The sequence below is a fragment of the Convolutriloba macropyga genome, chromosome 2, assembly GCF_964194025.1.
Source record: "Convolutriloba macropyga chromosome 2, txConMacr16.3, whole genome shotgun sequence".
In the NCBI taxonomy this organism is placed as follows: domain Eukaryota; kingdom Metazoa; phylum Xenacoelomorpha; order Acoela; family Convolutidae; genus Convolutriloba; species Convolutriloba macropyga.
Window position 1 is genome coordinate 57852118 of NC_134469.1, and position 24928 is coordinate 57877045.

The 24928-nt window shown below is 34.6% G+C and overlaps 2 protein-coding genes across 2 annotated transcripts in view; both read left to right on the forward strand.

Moving 5' to 3' along the window:
* Window positions 1–2064: 2064 nt before the first annotated feature.
* On the forward strand, window positions 2065–20931 carry LOC142334536 (uncharacterized). The gene is made up of 3 exons (XM_075382638.1): window positions 2065–2641; window positions 10855–11074; window positions 17877–20931. The coding sequence occupies exons 1-3, from the start codon at window positions 2259–2261 to the stop codon at window positions 20712–20714; spliced, it is 3441 nt and encodes a 1146-aa protein (XP_075238753.1). The 5' UTR covers window positions 2065–2258; the 3' UTR covers window positions 20715–20931.
* A 113-nt stretch (window positions 20932–21044) lies between these two features.
* Window positions 21045–24928, forward strand: part of LOC142335374 (histamine H2 receptor-like) — a 42031-nt gene continuing 38147 nt past the window's right edge. Inside the window, exon 1 of the mRNA XM_075383838.1 lies at window positions 21045–21480. Coding sequence (XP_075239953.1) covers window positions 21240–21480 — 241 coding nt within the window. The 5' untranslated portion in view covers window positions 21045–21239. The remainder of the gene's footprint in view (window positions 21481–24928) is intronic.

Sequence of the window (24928 nt, forward strand, 5' to 3'; positions counted from 1 at the left end):
ATTTGGCTTTAACTGTCGGAGATTCCATTGTGTGAAGGTTTTTTATAGACGTTTTTAAATCTTATAACTTGGACAAATCTAATTTCACGGAAAATTTATGGTTATATTTATTGTGCTTAAAGAGTGTCATGTTTCGTTTATTGTCGTATCTGCATTAGTATTTGTTCAATATCATGAGTTGCCCAAGGAAAATGATAGTCAGCGTTTAAGTTGGCCAATTCTAAAAACTGTTATTGGTGACATGTCCTGCTGTGTTTTAGTTTGACAAGAAAATGTTTTGCTTTATCCAGTTTTGCCGATTTTTCAACATTTAACGTAAATTCCAATGATTGGTGAAATTTATAGGCTTGTTTCTTTCGCTCATTTTACTCGAAGAATTGGTATTATACAGCAATTGCTGTGCAAATCAATCAACAGATTTGATATCGAAAAAGAAATCACAAATAAAAATGGTATAAAACCATAAATCGCTCTTCCAGTAGCCTCAAAAAATAAGTTATTAAAAGGTTGAATTTCAAAAGAACCTGGCGTTCAATTGTATTCAATGGCTAATTATTTTTTGTCTGAAAACCAATGAAATGCAAGTGATTTCAAAAAATCATTTGATGTTTCTTCTTTGACTAATTTTTTCGTCTTCAATGCATTAGTAATTTACAACGTTTGTTTTCTAATTTCGGTCTCTTTTTACAATTTGTGGTAGTTTCTGGGTTGATGGAGCTGCGGCGTTATCCTGTGTTAATCTTGGAACTTTCTGTACAACGCACAGTACTGGGCAATCATTTTTGTTCTAACTTGGTTAATTATACTCTATACTCTAAATTTCAAAACTCGTATAAAAATTGTTTTGACAACTTAAAAGAACTTTAATCATCCATCTCATTTTAAGTTTGATCGAGATCTACTTCAAAGAGCGATTAACTTATATTGTTAATAGAAAGTACCCTAGGGTCAAGATGCAAAAGTGAACAAAAACTAGGCAACTGAAGCACTCTACTGTCCAAGTTTATTTAGCAACATTTGAACTAAACAGGTAAGATAGCATAGCGTTCATTCAAATTTAAACAGAGGTTTGGGATCTTTCCCATTATAGCCCTCTTCCAAGCTTAGTGGTCAGGTAACGTATAGCCCCCCCCCCCCCCCCCCCCCCGCAGCTTAATGTTAAGATAACGTATAGCCCCTCCCCCCAAGCATGGTAATTATAGCATAATGGGGGGGGGGGGGGGGGCTATAATGGGAAAGACCCGTGGTTTGGATGTTTGAGGTTATGATCACACCCCTCATAAAGTGCCCGAGTCATCAAAACAATTTAATGAAAGTAAGAAATTAATTAAATTAAGACTGATTCACTAAACAGCTAAGTTGTTTTAAATTGGTCCTGTTGTCGAGCTTATATCGAATGTAAAAAAATGTATCGCAGTTGGAGACAGCCGGTGATATAACCCGGGACCTCTCGCACCCAAAGTGAACGCAATTTCAGCACAGCAACAAAACAGATTCTAAGTATCGAAAAGTTGCACAGCAATTTTCTGACTCTGCTGTATTGCATGCGAACTATTCCCCTACCAGCGTGTGATTTATTGTAAAAATTCTTTTAAGATTTTAAAATTGGGAAGTAAAGTAGAAATTTGCTTATACATTAGATACTGATTAGATAGGTGGTACTTGTTACATAAGCTTTTGTGGCCTGAGAATGGTATCACTGAATCATATCTTTTTACTGCTCCGGAATTCTTGGGTTGATTTCCTTTGCAGATATTTTCAATAGACAAAAGAGCTTCTCTGAAATGAAGCTCTATGGAGCTTTTCAGCTGTTTAATAAAATCTGGCGAATAAAACGGTTCAAAATGCTTCTAAAAGTAAAAATCCGTAGAAATGGTATTTGATTTGAAACCAATTGTTTGAAGTTAATTGTCAAATTAGACTTCAAATACAATGCACAGATTCTGCTGCATTTAACAAATTGTGTGTTGTTTAATTTAATGGCCGACTATTCTAACTGTGCACGTAAATTATTGTGCGTTTTTAATAGTAAACTACGAAGAGTACAGTAAAGAAAATCAGTTTTGTGTTTATGGTATTTGCTGCAGAAGTATTTTTATTCTAGCCATTAAATAATTAATTGGATGGCATCTTCTAAAAGCTGTATAGCTGAAGAAGTGAGTTCAGCTTTTTTATAATAGAGAGCTTAGTTACATGTAAAACACCGATGTTGGGTGCCAACATTTAGGCGAATTTGTCTATTTTGTGTTCAATTCTTAATGGAGAGTTTTAAATATTCGGCGGTGATTAAATCGCCAAGAACAGTTATTTGGGAAGTTTTCGAAGACCCAGTTGCTTCTATTTTAACATTGTTCTACGAGTACAAAGACGCAAGAGCCGAGGACACTCGAGTGGTCAATTTTATTGAAGAGGGTTCCAAAGAGAAAATTACAGTGACGATTACGAAGCGGTCAACGAATGAGGAGAAATCGGAACTGGTGACTCGATTCAGCTCAGCCTCACTCGGAGAGATCAAAGTTAATATGAAGTTGTCGGATGGCGCGGAGACTAAAAGTAGCACCAAATTTGAGTTCAACGTGGACTTGTCAAAAATGGGTAACCAATCATGGCGACAAAGTTTCGCTCACGATATGAATGACCGGTGAGGCTATAGGCATTTGTAGCTATTAAGGCCCTTCACTGAAGCAAACTCCTGCCGTCATTTTTTAGCTGAAATAGGTAAAAAAAGGCTGTAAAGTATAGGAATGTCCCTAATCTATTGTTGGTCTTCAAATACCCACGAATTTTTTTTTTTAAAATCGATTATTTTCATTGTTTCAGTTTAAATCCGTCCTTTTTTCTTGAACTTGCCCGTTGAATAGCACTATTAAATTTATTATAATTTTTTTCTCTACTATTGATCCGGTTGTTTTTAATAGCCGCAAAGCAATAGCTGGGGCTATTATTGATTTTTCTTGGTATTTTCAATCTAAAGATTGGATTGTATTGGTGCGCTCTCTTATTCACGACTCGAAGAGGAGTATTGGTGGGGAGTATTTTTTGTGATCGATTGTTTTTTGGTGTATTTAAAACAGGATTTAAAAGTCAATGCCGCACGTGGAAACTAAGTGTTTAGGTCAAATGGATGCACGAGTTAATGATGACAGAGAAGAGAAAGCGATGTTCTGATCATGCCGCATTTTTGAAAGAGAGCGAGAAAAAATACGTGTAAATTTTTTTGCTTAGCGAGCAAAAATTAGATCAGGTGAGGCTTTTTCGAATCAATTTTGTAGATGTGAAATAAGTTCTGCCAGTAAAATCGTTTTTCTAAACTATATAAATAATTAGATGTACGTTTAAGAGCATTTTGGCTGCTCAATCATATGATAGACTTCAAAATGCAATCTTGCGCTTTTTTTTGATTTCTCTGAACGCTTTTCTAGCGATTTTGCATTGTTTTTCAATTTTATATCGTCGTGGGTTATTTTCTGGTTGCAAATAGGATTTTTGAAATCTTACTTTGGGTGATCTTTTGATTCCATTGGGCTCATTTTAAGTTTATTTTATTTGAAGAGAACTAGGTAAATTCAAGCGAATTGTGTGCTTAATTTCGTCTTCTAAATTTATTGCCCTATTTTTCTCTTTTTGAGAGTAATTTTTCATTTTCGATTTCAGAGTAATCTTTTTGAGAGTAATTTTTCATTTTCGATTTCAGAGTAATCGCTTTCAGAGTAATTTTTCATGTTCGATTTTCCCTAGGGGCCCTTCTACTATGCAGTGAAAAGCGAAGGCTTGATTTTCATTGAGAAAAACTCTTTTTTATAATGGATTTTATTTTCTGCTTAAACTTTTCAGTCTTTTCCAGTGGTTTTGGGTGTTGATGCTCAATGAATAAACATTTATTTTTTGTATGTTGCTTTGAGAAGAATACTGAGACTGTTCAACTTCCAGCAAATGTTTTAAAGTGAGAAAGTTTAAGTGAGTAAGAATGTTTTTAGATTTCTTTTCTTTTTTCTTTGATCGGGGTTTATTTTTCAATATATATTGTTCATTTTGTTATTTTCTCCAGTATGATAGTCATTTGTAGAAAATAAGCTAACTTTATCAGTCAATGTATTATATATCCAATAGAGGCAACTTACCAAAAGTTTCCAAAAAGTGTTATTTCATTTTGCCTTTTACCTCTAAAATGCTTCTGCAGTTTGTTGCTTCAAATTGAATGCTATAATAATGTATATAGTTTTTTATTTTAACTAGTATTTGGCTAGGGCTTAAAGAAGTTTTCTTTGAGTGGATTCCGGAGTCTTCGGATATATTTTTTTGAAGATAGTTTCCCACTTTTTCGGCAGTGAGAAGTCAATTTAGAGTGGCGATTTTTATAATGCTCAAGTAGAAAGGATGCGGAAAACTGAGTAAGTTTGAAGCGTGATTTTATTCAATTTTTCTTTAAATTGAAGTGAAAAATTTGTATTTGAAAAAAAATTTTGCTTTCTGAAAGCGAACATTTCTCCACGTCTAATTTTACCAAGTTTTTTTCTACCTCATTTTTTTTACCAAATTGACATCTATTTGCAGTGTTTGTTGTCTTGAGTGCTATTAATACTATGCATATCTGCTTTAGTTGCGCCTATTTGTAATCGCTTGAATTTTTCAACGGGCATACTTATTTCTGTCTCATTTCTTAATCTCTTTAATGGCAAGTCTAATCAGATGCTGATGAGGAATTGGTGATTGAAAAAATTGTTTCAATCTGCTGCTACTGCTTTATGTGACTTTTTGCAATTGTTTTCAAAAAGTATCAACGAATTTATTTTTGCGAAAATTGGTTATTGGTTTTTGTTGTCTTATATTTTTGTCCCATTAGTGACCGGTTCCATCAGGTGCTCAGGAGAAAGAATAAATTTAGCAACTGGAATTGATAGCAGTCGTTATTTTTGATTTTTAACGTTTTTTTACAGAAGTTGATTTTTTGTCTAGCTTGCTTTTGTTGTTTTTTTCTTGTGGTCTTTTCGCTGTTTCTCGAATTAGCCGTTCTTTTGGGGCTATTAGTGCGGTGTAACATTAGTTCCTCTTTTTCATTAACGTTTTGCTTGACCAAGATATTGTTGTTTTTGGAAATGCTGATGTGATTTTGTGGGTCTTGCCTTCTTATGTAGTTCTATTGTCCCTTTTTCAGCCATTAGAACTGCTAAGAGGTATTTAATGACTTCTAAAGTTTTCTGGTATGCGTTGACTAAAGATTTTGGCATGTGTTCACGAGGTTCATTTAATTTGACGCCCCCAATTTTGTGATTTTGTCAACTTCTTTAGTTTTTACTCTTTTTTCCTTTGTCTGCAATTGATTTCCACAATGTTTTGTTTTGTGTACTCATTCTAACGTTGCTTAAAGTCATTATCATAAAGTTTTGTTATATGTGGTGGTCCTTAAAACAGTAAATCTTAGAAAAAAATTTAAATTGTTTTCAGGTTTTTTGTTCTTTCTGCGCATATAGTGTCGTGGGTTTTGTTAAATGTCTTAGTTTAAGGTTGTTAAATGTCTTAGTTCATTAATTATTTCAATTATTTGAATTTTTACTAAGTATTTGTCCTGCTAATTAGAAAAAAATCTTCAATGTTTTTACTACCATTTGACGTCACGGTTACTTCAAATTTGCTTTTTGTTCATTTAATCTTGCAATTTTGCCTGAATTGCTCGCGTGACGTCTCAATCTTAGTGGTGCGAAATTTTTGTTTAATTGTTTGATTAAGTCTTTGGTCACACGTTGCTTACTTCTCTCTCAGATTGGCCTATCTTTACTTCAAGTCAAGGAGATAAGGTCAAGGGGGTATGTGCCACTCTAATTGAAGTTTATTCAAGAGCAGCTAATAGAAGCAGGAATAAGTTATACAGATTTTTAATCAAATTATAACATCTCAGCATTTAATAAAAAGGAGAAATTTGTTTGTCTGTTTTCAACATTTTTGAGACTGCAACTCTACGGAGATATTGAGGCTAATTTCTGGCAATCTGCCAGGTTAGTTTGACTAAATTCTGGAACTGTTTTGTCTTTCAAGGCAGATACTAGAGACTATTGACTCTCACGTGGACTTGAAGTGCTGTCAGTAAGTCTTTGAATAGTTATCGCCTAATTTCTAGAATTAATTTGAGCAATTTCTTTTTTGGTTGCGGAAGCTTCCTTTTGTTAGCTTTTAGCTATTTGAATGCTGGATGCTTGAGAGAAAAATTTTTGCAGAAGTCCTACTTTTTGGTATTATTTAAGAATCTGTATTGTTTTCTTCAAATCTGCTAGTGTGAATTTTGTTGTGAGTTTTGTTTTTTTCGGGGGTTTAAATTGTCCTTAGTTTTTGCTCAATTTTTAATGAGTTTTGCTAAAGTTATATTAACGATAGTGTTATTGGTTTTTACTTATACATTAATAGGCGGTTTCTGATGTTTAATCTGAAGTTTTGTCTACATTTCTGAAAATTGATCTCTTTAAAATGAAAAATGGCGCCAAATAAGCGTGTGCAGCCCCCTTTGTCGAATCTTGCCACATTTTTACCTTTGAATTATTGAATTTGGTTTTGCCAATATGTTTTGCGCTTAGACTTAGTACAACTCGCAGCAGTACCAAGGCTAGCTAATTTTGTATCATCTTGGAATTTTACAATCAAAATAGGCAGACTTTATTGGAACTGTCTAATTAAAATCGTTTCGCACTTTTTTTTATCAATTAATGACTAGTCAGTTTTCATATCGAGAGTCCCATTTGCTGTGGGAAAAGCTGTCCCTTCAAGTGTAAGTGAACTTTTGTTAATGCTGTCATTTATAAGCTAATGCGTCTAATGACTTTAAAATTGTTTGGCCTTTTTGTTCGTCTTGTTTTCCAACTTTTCTCATTGTTCCGACCCCACTTGTGGGGGGAGGAACTATATACTCAAATGGGTTTTTTTTTGTTCCGTGAATTTTGGCCGACCGATATATTCATCGTAGAGAAATGTGCATGGTATCATTAAAAAGCTCGTCCAGCGTAGAATTCGAAATTAAAAAGATTTTTTAGAATTTCGTTTTTTCGAGGAGTTATCGAGGTTTAAAGTTTCATGTGAACACTTGATATTTGGTTCACTTTTGTTCACTTTTACCGTAATTTTCGTTCGAATTAACGTTTTTTCTACGAAAAATTTAATTCAAAACTAGATTTCACGCCAAAAAAAATCAATTTTAGGTTTTTAATAGACGAAAGGAGATAATAAAGACTAGTTCTAGTCTTAGAGGGAAGTTTAATATATAAAAAAAAATTCGAATTAGATTTGGGAGCTCTTTTTTTAGAAAATTTTGCATTTTTTTTGTTTTTTCAAGTCACCTAGAGACTACTAGACACTTTTAATATCAAAGTTCCGTTAATGACAAATCTCTTTTACGATCAAAGGAAGCCCAATGAACCAAAAATTTGTTTCAAAGGGATTGCTCATGTTTTTTTTGGATTCGTATCTCAAATTTCGTAATTTCAAATGAAATTTTGATTTATTTTTTTGAGGTTTTACTAAAGTTTTCTAATTCTATGGCATAAACTTGTTGGCTAATGGTGCAATAGATTTGCTATTGAGCATTAAGTGAACCTATCTAGTGCTGTGAGTGGACAGCTAATGGCTGTTAAGACTTTGAAAATTAATTTTCGAATTTTTTTTAAAATTAGTAAATCATAAACTTATTTTTGTGAACTGTAAGTTCGTCTCAGTAAAAACAGGATTGAATTCCCTCATACCACTGCAACATAAGTTAATCTCATTGGCGGCTTTATCAAATAACGTTTGGTTATACGTTTTCAATGCCACAAGATTTCAAATTTTTTAAAAAATTTTTTGGACATTTCGTTTTATTGGTTCATTTTGAAATCTTATCACGTCATCCTAATATTGATGGCTACATCCTCCTTTAGTGAAGACGTCCAGAGGATCATAGATAAAATTTTCTGGGAGAAAAATGTGGTTTAAATGGCTTCAGCACTTTCTTCTCCCATTTTTCTAAAGAAATTTTGGTTTTTGCCTGTATTTGTTGTTTTTTTTTCATAGTCGTAAGACATATTGTGATGTCTTATTGATTACCTAGGCATGATAAACATCCTTTTATTCACATCGTGGCATAGCTGAGCGTATTCATTGAATTCCTATGAAAGCTTTTGAGTTTAATTGCTGTTAAAAATATTCTTTTTTTGAAATTTTTCTGAACATAAATCAATCTTAACCTTATTTTCGTGGATTGTAAGTCAGTCTCGGTAATGACAGAACCGCTTTTTTACGTCAACAACAATTTATCTAGTTAGCGGTTTTGTCTTCTAACTATTGGTTTTTTTGACTTCGGTGCACGAGTTTTCATAATTTTTATAATTTTTGGATATTTTTTAGTAATTTTGGTTCCTTTTGAAATCGTATTACATTATCCTAATATTGATAGCTCCCATTGGCTTAGTGAAGACGATCAATGGATCGTTCAAAAAGTTTTCAGAGAAAAAGCTTATGGTTTAAATAGCTTCGACACTTTCTCTCAATTTTCTACCGAACTTTTGGATTTTGCCTGTTATTGTTGTTGTTTTCATAGTCAATGACTTGTTGTAATGTCTTATTGATAAATTTTGATTGGCAAACATCCTAGTCGTCACATCATCTAGGCATATTTTAGCGTATTAAATGCCTTCCGTTGAAAGCTGTAGAATTTTATGACTTCGATACTATGGGTTTTCTCAAAAATTTCGTGATTTTGATGTATTTTTTCTTTGCCATACGACTTATTGTGATGAGTTATTGATGTCACATGAATGAAACCTATGATGGCTATTTCATCGAGGCAGAATTTAGTGTGTTTAATTAACTCCGTTGAAAATAAGTGAAATTAATGTCTTTGATACTAGGGCTTTAATCAAACTTCGTGGTTTTAATATCTTTGTTTATATTTGTTGTTTTCCAAGTCATTTTGTAACAATAGAAACAATCACCTTGCTGTTGAAAAATTAATTGAAAATAGAAGAGTTTCTACTGAAAAGTTTATTCTCTAATGGCTTTGAAACTTTTCTCGCTTAATTTTTGTGAGTTTGCTGTTTTTGCTTTTTTTTATTTTTAGGTAGCCGTGAAATTCTGATCGGTCTCATAAACCTGTAATATTGCCTGTAATGTTGGCCATAAACCTGCAATGAGTGATGTTACCCAAAGCAGTCAGTTTAAAGCCAATAGTCCTAAAAAATTATGTTATTATACATCTTCAAAGATTTTTCAAACTTTTCAGTTTTTTTGTTCTTTTCGTCAACTTATTCTCGTCATTGAGAAGTCCACTCCAATTCCTTGAATTTCAAAAAACAACTTGTCTACTAATATTTTGTCGTAACTGATGTTTTGTTTGGTGGAGATTATGCGCTTTCTTAAAAAATATTGTGAGTGGTGTATTTGTGTTTCTTTTTTTCTGTTCTTTTTAGCTTATTCAAGTAATAACAGATCCCAATGATTTTCAAATGTGGCCCAAATTAACGAGCTTCTTTTCTCTTTCAGTATAATTTTAGCTGAATGAGTATAAATGTAAACTGAAATAAAATTAAATAAAATTCAGATAATAGCTAATGATTTTAATGGCTTCAATAGTTTATGTTATTGTTCGTAATTTTTTGAGATTTTCTGCGTCTTTGTTTAAGTTGTTCGTTTTTTTGAGATTTTCTGCGTATTTTCTTCATCTTCTGCCTATGGTTTTATTCTCAGCAAAGACATGTCCCGTTAGTTTCATATTGACGTTTTAGTAAATTTATCAAGAATTATTTTGTTAAAAGACTAATGATTTTTTTAGACTTTTGAAATTATTTGGTTTAAGAAATGTTGATTGATCTTTGACTTTAACCTCATTTTTTTTCTCTATGTCTACTTTTTACCTAATCTCATTATGAAAAACATACATCTGCTGTATAGTTAGCAAAAACTAAATTTGTGGAGTTAAGGTTTTATCTGATTGCATTTTGACGTTGTTACTAGGTGCTTTTAAAATTAAATATTTGGTTTCTGCCTTGAAAATTTTGTTTTTGCATATTTTGTTGTTTGCTGTATTCTCTCGTAGTCTTTTTATCGGTAGATCTTGTGAGCGCTGTAATGAGAAATGGCATTATGTAATTCAATTTGTAGTTAGGTTTTGTAGCATTTTTTTTAAAATTCAAACATCTATTTTTGTTATCTCTTCGTTTGGTTGACAATTAAATCAAAAATGTAGATGAGCTCGGGTCGGAACATCATGTGCGAACGCACATCAACGAGCCGCCTTGTTAATATTAGGTGGTCATTGTTTGTGAGTTTTGGGTCAATTGAATATATCGAATATTTGCAGTTATTTGTTTTTAATGACTTCAACCTTGTGTGTATTCGTAAGTTGTCTGTGAAATCTGTGTTACTAGTATTTGTTGATATTTTAGAGTCTTATGACTTAGTCGCACTAATGACAGGTCTTATTTACTTTCTATGGAGTCAAATGAGAATTTATCTAGTATAGATTTTTTACTAAAATAATTTTTTTCACTAATATAGGAAGTAGATTACTAATGGTTTTTATGAATATATTAATATTTAATTATTCGGTTTCGTCAATTTCAATTGACTTTTGAACTTTGCCTTCTTTTTGTTCTTTTAGGTTCACTTGTTACCTAGTCTAGTCTCATTAAGGAAATGTCCCATGTGAGGTACGAGTTAATTTATTCATGTGAATTTTGAAAGTTTCCTTCCTATCGCTTACTCATTCGTTTGACAAATATTATTGCCATAATATTGAAACGAAGTCCTCGATTTCGCTGGTTGCTTGAATTGTGTTGATTTTGTGTTATACAAATATCGGATTCCCAGAAAATCTGATGATTGTTTTTGTGCATATAGGTACGAGAAGTGTATCAACTACATTCTGCTGCGCGTGGCCAAGAAGCACGGCAGTAAGCTCAAATACAGCATCTCAATCAAGTGTCCTCGTGACGTCATCTGGAGAGACGTGAGTGATTGGGATTGCGTGGACTGGATCAAAGGTGCCACTGGAGTGGAGAGAATTGGCAAGGACAAGAGAAAAGTTATCTCCGGCTCAAAAAGTGCCATCAATTCACTGGTTGGTTACCTGAAATATTTTAAGCAAGTGCTCAATCATATCATGATAGTAAGGGGGAGATGAGTGAAGCTGTTCTAGTGAAATTTGGTTTTGCAAAACAAAGCAACTTGAGTTTCTTTAAGTTTCCTACGGCTAACCTGGGAACTGAAAGAATGCCCGGACATTACTTCCGAACAATGTTGGGTAGCTTTTGTATCAATGAACAACAACTTGAAATGGTAGCCACCAGACAGATTGGAAACAAGGCTAGCAACTGTGAGCCAAATTTAAAGGAAAGCAAAGCAATGCGATCATATGTGTTTTGGATGCCTACTGTTGACCTTTATCATCTTTCCGACAATGTAAAAATTAGACAAAAGTAAGCTTCTCTGATATTTACTAAAATTAATTTCTCAGTGCTCTCGATCAATGTACCATTTTTAAGTACTTCAATAGCTGTTTGCTGAATGTAAATAACATTTTTGCCAACATTTTTTGCCGAAATGGATTAAAAAATTGTTGTCGTTGAACGGCGACGTATCATGTAAATAAAAGCTAATGCTTCTGAAGAGTATATTTACTATGTTGACGCTAAATTGTGGCAGAAGATAGACAAAAAAACGGGGTGAAGCAATTTTTAAAGAAGTAAGGCAAAAACTATTTGAAAGACTAATTAATATCAATCGAAATTGTACGCCATAACATACTCATGTGTCCTAACGTTTGCATTGACCTGAAGCAATTATTAATTTCGGAATAGTTTCTATCCTTCACTGCCTCGCAAAATCTTGACCGATCCGAGCTTTCTACTGCAATATTGTGATCAGTCATCTGAACAATTTCAAAGAGTTTGCAGGCAGAAAGAAAAATAATTATTTTCTCCAAATACTCTAAAACAGAAGCTATGAGAAATATCAATCTATAAAGAGATTTGTAGGAGACATACAACGGAAGTCATCAACACTCTGCCCTTCAATAATACATGACTTCAATATAACAATAATACTTGACTTATATAACTTCAATAAAACTGTTATTATAATGTTAAATGAATGCATACGATAAGAAAATAAATTTGAAATGCATTTTGTCACCATTTCCAGGTTATTTAGTGGAAATTTGTTCCAGAAAATGCGATCGTGGCCATCAAAGGTTGCTTTTCATTCATAAAACATAAAAAGCGGAGATTTTTTCCGACAGAGCTGTACCATGCATGTAAATTGTATGTAGATTTATTACTTCAAAAGCAAAAATAAGTTTTACCAGCTCTCTTGTTATGTATGTAAGTCTGGAGTTTTTTTTAAAAAATTATCATCTCAATAACAGTCCAATTATGAAATTCAAATAGTTTCTGCAACCATAAATTAAAGTACTGTATTGTTTTATTGGTTTTGCGTTGCCTTTATAGTAGCGAATTAGCAACTGCCTTGGAACGTAGTGTCTTACCTCACAAATAATTCCACACTAAATGCTTAATCTCATTAACATAATCAATATGGAAATTTTACATCCGTTTAGAATCTTAATTTTAACCAATCTATATACACTTCTGTTTAATAGAAACCGGACAGTCATTCACAATATACTGGTGATTAGAATCACTACAGTTTAAATTTAATTGAACTATTTTATCTAAATTAAGAGACAATTTGTCAGCTAATTGCCAACCATTGATTTCACAGATCTGTTTCAATAACTTCAGGTTTACATCCAACCGATGATATATTATTTTTATCTGCAAACAGAACTATTTTTGTGATTTTGCAGCTTGTGGTAACACCAATAATTTTTTGATTAATAGAGGTTCTGAGATTGATCCTTGTGGTACGCACCAATTAAGCTTTCTCCTCTTTGATAAACTTCCGTTCAGTCAACTCGTTGGTACCTATTCAATTAAGTACGGTTCAGACAAACTGTGACGGTTTCCAGAATTCCGTAGCAACCTAACTTATGCAGCAATATTTGATGATCAATCTTATCAAAAACTTTCTTACCATATTTATATTATTTATTTTGTTTTAAAAACAGAAGATCTACGAGTAATGATTCGGAGACATACGAGTAGTACTTTTTCCAATTGATTTTCTCAAAAAAACTTACTATCTTTATTGTCGAAATTTTGAAGTTTTACCATGGCATCAACCGTGCTGTTTTTCCGGTTGAGTCCAAATTGTTTAATCCTCAATAAGAAAAAATTATACATTTTTATAAAAAACTATGCAAAGTTAAAATTTATAAACATTGGTTTTTGTTAAAACTTGTTAGATAAATACGTTTCAGCTCAATTTTGACCTTTTCCGCGAATTCAATAAGAAACTAACTAAAGCAAGAATTTGTCCAGCAGCTCTACCAATTTTTTGTTGTTGCGATATTTATTGTGGATCTTGTTCCCAATCAAACTGTCATTAGGACATTCAACCCCACAGTAACGTAAAATGTATACATTTTCATTTTCTTTGTTTTTACTACTTTGATCATTTAATAGTTTATAGAACTGTCTTGCGTCCCCCGTGCATGATTCGGAGGCATTTGAGTAGTTCCTTTTCCTTTTAGTTCTCTCCTAATGAAACCTTTCTATCTTGTCTTTAAAAGTTTGAAGTTCGACTATGGTATCAACCGTGCCTCGTTTCCAGCGGAATCAAAATTGTTTAATCCTCAACAGCAAAACATTATAGAATCTTTTATTCAGACCTTCGGTCTTATCACCATCCTTGCGCAGAAGAAAACCTTTGGGTTCTACTAAAGCTATGAATTAGTACGATAAGTTAGGTATGGGACAGTAGGCACTGAGCTGTTTTTCACCAGGAGGTTACTAATTTATCTAGCAGCTCTACAATTTTTTTGTTGTTGCGAGTTTCATTGTAGATATTGTTCGCAATCTTACTATCATTAGGACACTCAATCACAGTTACGTAAAATGTATACGTTTTTATTTTCTTTGTTTTTACTACTTTGATCAGTTAATAGTTTATAGAATTGTCTGTCGTCTCCTGTGCTTGATTCGTAGACATACGAGTAAGACCTTTTCCTATTCATTCTCACTAATTCTTCAAACTTATTGCGCAACAGTGTGCTTTTTTCTAGATAGAAGTTGTTGCTTTCCTTCCATTTGCAGAGCCATTTGCACCAACACTATAACTTCTGATTTGAGATTTTCATATAATTTGAGCTTATATTGCGCAACTTTTCAGGTCTTTTTAGTGCAGATGTGTCACGGTAGGTCTTTAATTGTAATATTTTTTGTCTGTTTTTTCATCTAATTGTCATCAGAAAAAGTTTGGCTTTCAAGAAATGAAACTTGGATGAAGCACAATTTTGCTGTATGGTAGGATCACTGCCAGACATCTAGGTCATTATTACTTGAGTTGGGATTGTTTCGAAAAGTTCAAAACCATTGGGCTGGATAAGATTTTTGAAATCTCTTGTCAGCTGGTGATCTTTCAGAATATCAATGTTAAAATCTCTACAGACAGCAAACGGAGTTTAAACCGATTTATGATTTTCCAAAAACTCCTCTCACAGCTCTACAATTTTTTTCGTTGCAAGGTTTTTTGTAGATACTTAGGACCTTGAATTTTTTCCTGCTCTTGAATTTTCAGATTGTTTCAAAGCTGTTTCAATATTTTCGATTTTGGTAATATCGCTGCTTACTTGAATCTCCCATAGAAGCTCTACATGTTGTTAGATACTGAGAGTAACAGTGTAACAACAAACACTTTCGGTCATCATTTTCAGATAACCTTGTTTTTTTCATACATAGAACGGACAGATAAGAATTAAGATCTAATATTAGTGCTTTTGAATTGTTCAGTTTCATATTTAAGGACCTCAAATTTAAATGCATCAAGAAATATTTAAACATTTTGGGAGTTCCGAAAAATACAGTTTATCTTTTGCATTACTGATCACCGCTTTCGAGCGTTTTTCAATAGTCTTATTACCTTCATTTTACTGTTTGTATTAACGCAGGAACTTTTTGAACAATATCATTCGCTAACGATGCAGTATTGTTTGATTCAAGAGCTGGTGACAATTGAGAAAGTTTCCGCCGCTTAGCGCTGTTAGGCATTGTTGTTGATGTTTTTTTCAGTTCTGGCGAGAGGTTTGGCGCTTTGATGGGATTAGTCAGTTGCACTTGAGTATCCTTCGTTGGGATACAGTTCTGCTTATGATTCTGTAGATTAACATAGGCATTTAACTCCTGAGTTTTCTTTACTTGCGCAACATCTGCATTAGGAAGATTATAGAGTAAACATCTTGTCTGCCAGTATAAGAAATCTGCTCCATTTGCGTTGCCTCTCCTAAATTCTCGGTCTCTCGGGGCTAGGCCCTCTTGAACTTATATCATACGTCCAATGAAATTAGAAATATCCCTCAACCATGTTCTCCTCCGAACTTTGTCCTATCTTGATAATAAATGAATTTGGCGATAATAGGAGCATTTATATTTTGATTAAGTGGATGACATGCTGCAATGCTTGAAGCTGACAAGCTTGAAAATTATCAGAGTCCATGCACAAAACCCGGTATTATTTTTAAATTGACATAGTTGATCAATTGGCCTATTTAATGAAAAAGTTGGTCCAGCTTCGAGCCTCTCTAGCAGAAGTGGATTTAGAGTTTTCTGAGAAGAACCAAATCACTCGTTGGAGCTGCCGCTGTTTCTTCTTTTGGTTCCAGGATGGCTTCCGCTTCTTACCAGCTTTTTCGCAAGAAAGTTCTACTGAACCGAGAATTATAGTTGGTTCGTTTTGTCTACAGAGGGCCATTAAATTTTGTTCTTCATCAGAAATGCAAGGATACATTTTTTGTAACTCGTTGATCAGATTGTGGTTTTGTCTTATCAGGATGCGAAAGAAGCTGTGTTGAAGCTGTGCAATGACAATTGGCCGGAAGGCTTTCAGACAGAGCGGAGCAACAAGTAGTTTTATTAATACATTAGCAGCAATGCGGTCTTTAAATTCCAATAGAATATCAATTAGTTCAAGAACGGGGCAGGCTTTCGTTTGTTTAAATCGCCAACTTACCTTCTTGTAAAGACTACCACCAATGTTTAGAAACTTTTAAATGAATTTTGCTCTCTCTCTCTCTCTCTCTCTCTCTCTCTCTCCCTCTCCCTCTCGAGTTCTCACGTTGAAACTCAAATCATCTTTGTGATAATGACTCCACAATAAAGATTTCTTTTCATTGCATTGCATTCCATATACTTATTGAATTGGCTCCCATTCTAAATTCCATATCATATTCAATTAAATCCGGACTTTTAATCAATTGGCTAATTAATAATTTCACCACTACAAAGTGCAGAAATGCGCAGCGGCTTAATCGGGTCCAGTTTTAATGAGGAAAACAGTATTACTTTTAAAATGTTTTTTTTAGCTTCAATCTATTTTTGGTGAAGTGTTCTTTAGGCTTAAATTGGTGTTCCATGAGTTGTACAAAGTTATTGTTTTTTATAGTTTTTTTTAAGACTTGCTTCACTTTAATTAGGTTATCACCTAGCAGCCATTGGGATTTGTTGTAATTTTTAAGATTTTTTTAGCGAACTCTCGTAGATAAGTTATATTTACTTTTTCTAATTGAGAAGAATTAAGTTCCCTTTGTTGTTCAACTTTTTGGAACTTTTAATCAATTATTGACTGGTGTGCGGTAACCACAGAGGTTTGCGATGTTTCCCTTTCCCATGAGACATCTAGTTTTTCATATTTGCATTGAGTATCCCCCATCGGTCTGTAAAAACTGTTGCCCGCTTCCAAAGTTAGTTCGTACTATTTCATGTCCTGAATTATTGAAGCTGAAAGAGTAGTACTTGAAAATTCAAGGCAAAATGTAACCATGGGTTTGAAGCGTTTTCACTGTCAGTACCGAAAAACTACTTAAACTTGCCACTTTTTCAAATGTCTACATCATTTTTTTCTTTTAATCACCCGATATCGACCGAACCGAGTTTTATGACGTACTGTTAAGATCAGTGGTTGCTTGGTTGCTCCCTTTATCTGAATAATTTGGGCATTGAACTAACCGTGAAGATTCGCATAATTTTGATTTTTTTAATTTAAAGATTGATCTCTTGAATTATTAAGTTTTTCAATTTTATATCGAGTGTCCTACCAGCAGCCTTGAAAAATAATCGCTTTCTTCCAGTCAAAGAATGCTATTGCATTCCCTGTTGATTGAATCTGCAGTTTTTCCCTGAAAGCCCTCTTAACAGCTCTTTAGGATTCTAAGCAAGTTTTTGTCAGTCCGTTTTGTCATTGCTTTTCAGGCCGAAAAAAAAACATTACGTTTACAGTGGTAACAAATTACGAAAAAATGGAAAATTTTCTCCGCCATTCTTGTGAATAGCGTCACTAAATTCCCCGTAAATTAATCTTAAGTAACCAATGAAGAAATCAGAAAATCAAGTTTCAGGCTAAATGAACTTTTTTTTGGAAAACAATGTTTCGTTGGAAAAGTTATTTTTTGAAAAACAAGGTACTGATGCAAAATACCTCCCACAAAAACTAGGAAACTGAATTAACAAACATTAACCGCGGAATATAGTGACAATATTTTTGTCACTGTTTTTCGCGCAGTTAGAATATCACTGTGAATAGAAGTGATGTGTAATTAATTCTAATTTTGAAGGAATTTGAATTGAATTTGGTGGCTGTCATTAATTTCCACTCCCGGTCCTCACAAATGTGTATCGCGGAAAACAGAGGCAATAGCGAGAATATAAATACTTGCCTAAAAAGCTTTTTAATAACTAATGATGCGTATTAGAGATTAGTTTAAAGTGATTTTCGGACAGGAAATCTATGCTGAGAATAATTTTGTTCAGATTCACGTTGACGATGAGACACTAGTTTACGAGGTAATGACTCCCGAGTTCTCATCTTGTGCGTACTACCGTGGTTTTCTAGTAGTACAAGACAGCCAGAAAAAACCCGGAGCCACTAGTGTTCTCTATCGCAACATCTGGCTTCCTATTGAGCTGGACAAAGTATCCGAAGTCCAAGCGTCCATGAAAAAGAGCTTTATCAAGAGGTTTCAATGGATGAAGGAATACTACGAGGCTAAGCACGCGGGGGTGACACGCGATGCTGATGTTGAAGAACCCGAGAAAAAAGAACCAATTGTTGAGAATGATTCTGGTCACGATGACCCTGGTGGCAATCTCGTATTGCCGGTGATGCAGGGGAAGTACAAACAAGAGGTACAATTTACGATTGCCGGACAACTTGACGATGTTTGGGAAGTGATCCAAGACTTCGGCGTTGGATGTGAAAATTGGTGGATGCACTCAAACTTTCTACAGTTTGAGGGTGATGAAGCCAAACAATATCTTGGGTGTACTCGTAGAGTTTCGCGCAAAGGACAAGTTGTTCGCGACAAGCTTATATTTATATCTCCAAATGACTACAAGTTGATGTTTGAAGCGTTGGAATGGATTCCCAATCCTTACGGATTCCAGAATTATAGTGTTCTTTTATCACTTGAACCAGGACATCGGGAACCAGACGATGAAACTGAGGTGTTAGTGACCGTAAAGTATGATTGTCCAGCTGTTATTCAACCTACCATTGACTCACAACAAAATGCACAGATTTTAGACTCCCTGAGACGTCTGAACGACTTGTTCAAGAAACCTGTTGGTCAAATAGAGATCACGCTGGTGAATGCCGAAGACTTAGGATTGGATCGAAATTCGTCAATTGATCCTTACTGTTCTATTTCTGTTGACAACGGCGAAGTTATCGATTCCACGGTTGTCAAGGCAACTTCAAATCCTAAATGGAACGAATCTTTCAACTTTAGAGTGTATTCTGCTTCTTCAGTGGTCAACGTTGCTCTCTGGGATAAGAGTTCAGCGTCTGATTCAGAAACAGGGCCGTTTGAAAATAACTTACTGGGTATCATAACATTTGAGTTGCCCAATAAACCCAAATCAATTGATACGAAATATAAAGTTAACATTTCGACCGGGAATATATATTTCAAAATCAAATTTTCAAACACTCCGAATAACTCAAAATCGCATTCGACAAAACCATCAGTAGTACGTCAAGTCAACTACCTGAGAGACTGTTTAGTGGCGACATATCTCGATCTACCCCAGCTGAGAAACGATAAATTTCTATGGAAAGTACAAAAGCGGTTGAAGAATGCGGAGCATATTCCGATGGAAAATCTACCTGGATATTGGGAAGTGGTTCCTCACATGGAACGGACTAATCCTGCAAATATGAGCACTGTTCTGTCCGAACTGGCTACTTGCACTAGCTCCTTCCGAGGACAAGTTGTCTCCCAGAAGACCAACCCAAAGTCACGAGTTGAAGGAATTTACTGCAAGTACTTGCCTATTCCGAGTCCTGTGTTGGAAAACTACGAAAATGATAACGACTTCTGTATGCGCTTTTTTATCGGCCTTGCTCCAAACTTGGTTGTATGTGTGAAACATCTGTCCCAAGTTCCAGCTTCGATCCGTAACCAGACTTTGGAAGGAGACTTGGTTGATCTCATAACCAAGAAGTCTCTTTACATGGTCTTGTTAAATACTATCTCCGATTTCTCAAGTCCAACTGGGAGTATTCTCAATACTCCCACTATTGTCTTCTCTGGAGATTTCAAGGAAGGCTTCAAAATACACGGAATTGTGCTCTCGTCCGCTGACAATGACGTGTACACGGCCACTTCAGTGGAAAATGCATACAGACTTTCTAAGTTGTATTTATCGAATGCCGTCATCATTCACCACCTATACTTCAATGTCCTCTTGCGTAACTTCTTCCTGGAATCCATCTGCTTCGCCATTCACAAAGACCTTCCTTCCAATCACCCAGTCAGGAAAATACTACTCCCATGTTTGAATGAAATCGCACATAAAGCTGTGTTTCTTCGCAAGATTTTCACAGACAGCGAAAGCTGCTATCCCGATTACGTCTTCTCAATAGGCAAAGTCAATGGCATTGACATGATTTCTAAATACAGTCGAAGCAGGGAGGTTGCAGATTCATTTTTTGACGTTGCCAAAGATTTTGAGAATCGCGGATTTGATACTCCAAACGTGAACTATTTACATCAGCATGATGTCATCCGGCTGCTTGATGTTATCACGCACGAGATATCGCAGTACTTGTCAAAACACTTCAAGATTGACCGAGATGTCGAGAGTGACGAGAAACTTCAGTCCTTTTTTGATACCCTGATAGATCCCAGTCAATGCAATCTGAACTTGTTCACCGATGGTGTCAAGACGCGCCTCAAACTTGCTAACTTCATAGCATCGGTTATATTCTCAGCAACTGCTCACACTTCAGCGTTTGAGAAAAATTTGTATGACGATGGCTCACTTCTGGCGGGCATGGCAACATCGATGACAAAACCGATGCCGAAACCAGACGAACCTTGTCCCGACAATCTGTTCGACTACTTCTTTGCTCCGAACGACGAACTGTTTCTCCAGGTCTTACTCTGTAGAGTTCTATCTGTCAACACTTCACAGTCACTAGCGCAGCACTCATCAGTTATGGGACACAAACTGTCGGACAAGTTACTCAAGTTATCAACTGATATCAAGAATCGCAACTCGCAGTTGAGGAGTGAAAACAAAAAGTGTTCATTTGTCGAGTACTCGCGACTGGACCCTTTTAACATACCGTCGGTAGCAGGCCTCTAAATTGAGGCACGGCCTTTATCATTTATTCACTGGAACAATAATGAGCGAAAATTAAGAAAAACATTTGCTATGGTTAAAGATTTACATTGTTCGAACGTTTCTACCAAATTTAACTATACGTGTACATATTTTGCAGCAAAGACCGTTGATCATGATGAAACGATTTATATATATATTATGAGATTATTGTACAGTTAAAAGAAATTATTTAGACAGACGCATTTTTGACGCGTTAAGCTTATTGGCATTCAACAGATGATTATGACGTACGCTCGGTAAATATTCAGCAATATTGATTCAATCTTTGATGAAATGTATTTAATTAGACAACCTCGTCGAAAACAAGTCAACACTTTCGACAATCACAGAAAGACTAAAATTGAGTTCGCCATCCAACTATGTTCTTCAATTGCTGAAACGGCACTTTGATCATAATAAGAAGTGGCTATATTTAATTAAGTAAGAAATACCAACTGTTTTGGTTCTGTAATGTTTCGGTTAATCATTTGATTAAGGACGGATATCATGGAGTTTTTCGATAGTCAATTCGAGGTGGCCACCTCAACTGAGCACTCGGAGCATCATTATCATCAACACGAGAAGTGCTATACAACTAACAAAGACTGGATTGAGTTGGTCATTATCTGGGTCATAGTTTTCCTCTCACTATTTGGAAACGGGTTGGTCATTTATCTCTTTGTGTCCAGAAGAGTATCGCGATATCCGGCACACTGCATCATCACTAATTTGGCAATCGTGGACTTACGTTAGTTCAACTACGTTGTGTGGGTTCAGCCCCTGTAATCTTAACTGTGTGATGATGGTTGTTGTGTTGCTGCGATTGCGGACGTCAGATTTCAAAGCTAATCAGCTTGCTTAGCTGACACTCATGCAGTGACATTCAGTGCAAAAATTTGATTCTTAAATGTGTCCGTTTCCATTAAATCGACTTGAACGTTTTAAAAATTTATTCGAGCAAAAACGCAATTCGTTGACATTGAGAAAGGATTGGTGAAGAGAATAATTGCTGCCCATTTTCTTTTCCAAGTTTCGAAGTAAGAAAGACGAAGAGCGTATTATAATCTTCCGAACTGCTTTAAGAATAAAAATTTCCAAAAGTTATAAGGTTCGCAAATCATAAGTAATTTTTAACTGCTCTTGAACGAAGTTCATAGCAATTATTGTAAATGTTTGCGTCTTTTTTAATTCAAATTTTTCGCTTGACAAATTTGCGCTTTTCTTTTAGAACATTCTTTGACTTCTCAAGTGACTTTTTCACGCTTTCGTTCATCATTTTTGAGTAATCGCTAGTGCTTCGAAGTTGCTAATATAAAATCGGTTGCAGCATAGCAAAAGTAAGTGACTCGTAACGCAGTGGTTAGTGCTGGTGGCCATTGATCGAGAGGCCAGTGGTACGAAGCCCAGTGACGTGAAAGTTTTTTGCACCCATAAAGAAAAGTTGTTATCGACTAAAGACCATGAATTAAATTGCCTCGCCTGTCGTTCAGGAGCAATTCTTCCGACATTTGTGGGTTTATTATAGTACTGAACTGCGCGGTTTCAAGAGTTTGAGAATGCAACTCATTTTGGTGACATTAATTTAATTAATGTAATTCCTTACTCTCAAAATACACACATTTTTTGCACCTCACAATATGGAAAAAAACGATTGCCCGTGTATGTTTCTGCAAGTTTCAGCTTAAATATAATAATAATAATAATGCATTCAAACAAATAGTTACAACCAGCGTGGTAGTCCTCAGATTAGAGGAATATAAAGTTTTAAAAAAAATAATTTGTCTCGATAATTTTCCATCCTGAAGGGTTTCTTTTATATTTGAATCTTTTCATTGCTTCCCCTTCCAAAATGTTTTTTGCACTTTTCTTTGAAACCGACATGGAATTTTGTGTGGTGAATAGTTTAAAAGATTCCTTAGTTGAGACAAAGAACTATTGAATCGGGCTGCTCCTTTAAAGTAAATAACTGCGGAACGTTTCAAAAAAATTTGTTCTGGCTTCAAAAAAAATTTTCACTTGATGGGGTCTTTGCACAACCAGAATTTATTCACCAGTGGTTTGAAGCTTTCTTAGAAGTTAAATCCAAAAAAATCTTTAAGCAGAATTAGGTTGTTAAGAACTAGAAATTAACTGACTGATAAAGGGAGATTGCGAATGAGGCTCTTAATGTTTTCCTTGTCACCCTAAATTGAACGGCAAGTTAGATTGATTTTAAACATGATTTTTGCAGTCTCTCCAAGCGTTGAAGGTACAGAAGTCCTGGTTTCCAGACATTTGATACAAAGAGACCGCTGCTAATATATATAATGTCACCAATGTTCATTTGCCAGTTTCTTTTGTGGTTTTTGTATTACTCTTCTTAGATGATTCAGTTTCTGGAATCATTTCTTAAAGGCCATATTGAGGTGACAACTCCAAGTCATGCTGGTTGTAAAAATTATTCCGAGGCTTTTTATTTGCTTTTCGATTTTGATAGCAATACTTTTGCAAATAATTGTGGACGAATCGTTCGTATTTTTCTATGAGAACTCGAGAATACTGACTTTGTCGAAGTTGAAATTTAATTTGTTTGAGCGAGGCTTTTTGATAGGTCTATTTATGTGAAACTGAAACTCTTCATCTTTTGAAATCTGTCCTTTTAATTTCGTATGAACGGCATAAAGGAAAGTTTCATGAATAATTTGACCAGGTAGATAATTTACGTACACGAAGAGCAAAAAGGAGGCAAATTTGATCTCTGAGGACCCCTGCTTGAAATTTGTGAGAAAAGTTTCTCACTAAAAAATTTTCAACAAAAATTAATTTCGTCAAACACAAAAACGAGCGGGTTTTTGAAGAACATTAGTAAATTGTATTGTATGAAATGATTTAGAAATATCCAAATAAATTGTTATCGGGGATGAATTCTTATCTGAAGCTTATTAAGTTTTCACAACACAGTGACATCTGGGGACTGTTGAATGCTTTTTACCGAAAACCGTATTGCTCAGTGCAGAGTGTCCCTTAGAACGCCTTCTTAATTTTTTTTGTAAACCCATGTTTCAAAAACTATTGGAAATTGCACAGATTAATGCAATTGGTCTTTAATTCGTAATTTCCATTTGGCTACCATATTTGTGACTAAGATGCAGGTGTACAATTTCCACACATTTGGCAATTGGCAAGTCTTAATAAGGCTGCTTAGTATATACAAGAGGCAGTTTGTTGTACGGCGCTGAAGCTCTAAGGAGTGATGGTGTTATCTGTTCAAAAGAGTTTGTGCCAGATTTAATTTGTGACAATTCTTCCGTCACAACTTTAGCGTTAAAAGAGATTTCTGCTAGAAAAATCTATTGCTTTGTTAAGTCGTTAAAAAAACTATGTTTTCGGTACTGTTAATAGTTGAATGTTGGCAGTCGTGATCTTCGCAAAATTTATCCTAACAAATTGTTTTGGTTTGCTTGCGATAAAAACACAATTCTAAGTTGAAATTTTTATCAGTTTTCTATTTAAGTGATGAATACTTTCTTTTTTACGTAGCATAATCTTTTATACAATGTGAGTATGGCATCGTTTCAGTGAACTACATGATTTGATTGGGAGTTTTGGTTTTTTGACCAACGAATAATTAAAGAAAGAGTTAATTTCCTCCAACACACAAGAAAAAATGCCTTTGAGAAAAAGGCAATGCGCAGTTTAAAGCTGATCTTTATTTTTAAAAGACCTAATGAAATATGTGTTTGTAGTGTTTGACCTTCTTTACTTTAGGCGGTTTAAAATTCGGGACCCGATTTTTGATGAACAGAGTGAAGAATTGCGAATTAAGTTAAAAATAAATCTCATGCTTCAAATGACATCTTGCGCATGAATTACCCTTGGGTCCTTCAAAAATTATTTCCAAACGTTTGTTACTCTCTTTTCAAGGAGGACCTCGAAGTTGTCTAATATTAGGGGGAAGACTATTATAATATCAAGTTGACTAATAATCTATTTTTAGTCACGAATTCGAGAACTATTCATAGCTACAAAATTTATTTGCCTTTCAGACAAGAGGAGAAGATAAGACAATAATATTACTAATGTTACTTACCTTGTCAAGTCAAGTTCTCTTTCAGTAACTGACCATTAGTTTTTGGCTATCTTATGGATAGTTTCAATTCAATTTTGTCGCGATATACAAACAGCTGATGAATCCTTTCGTGAGATTATTAGTGTTT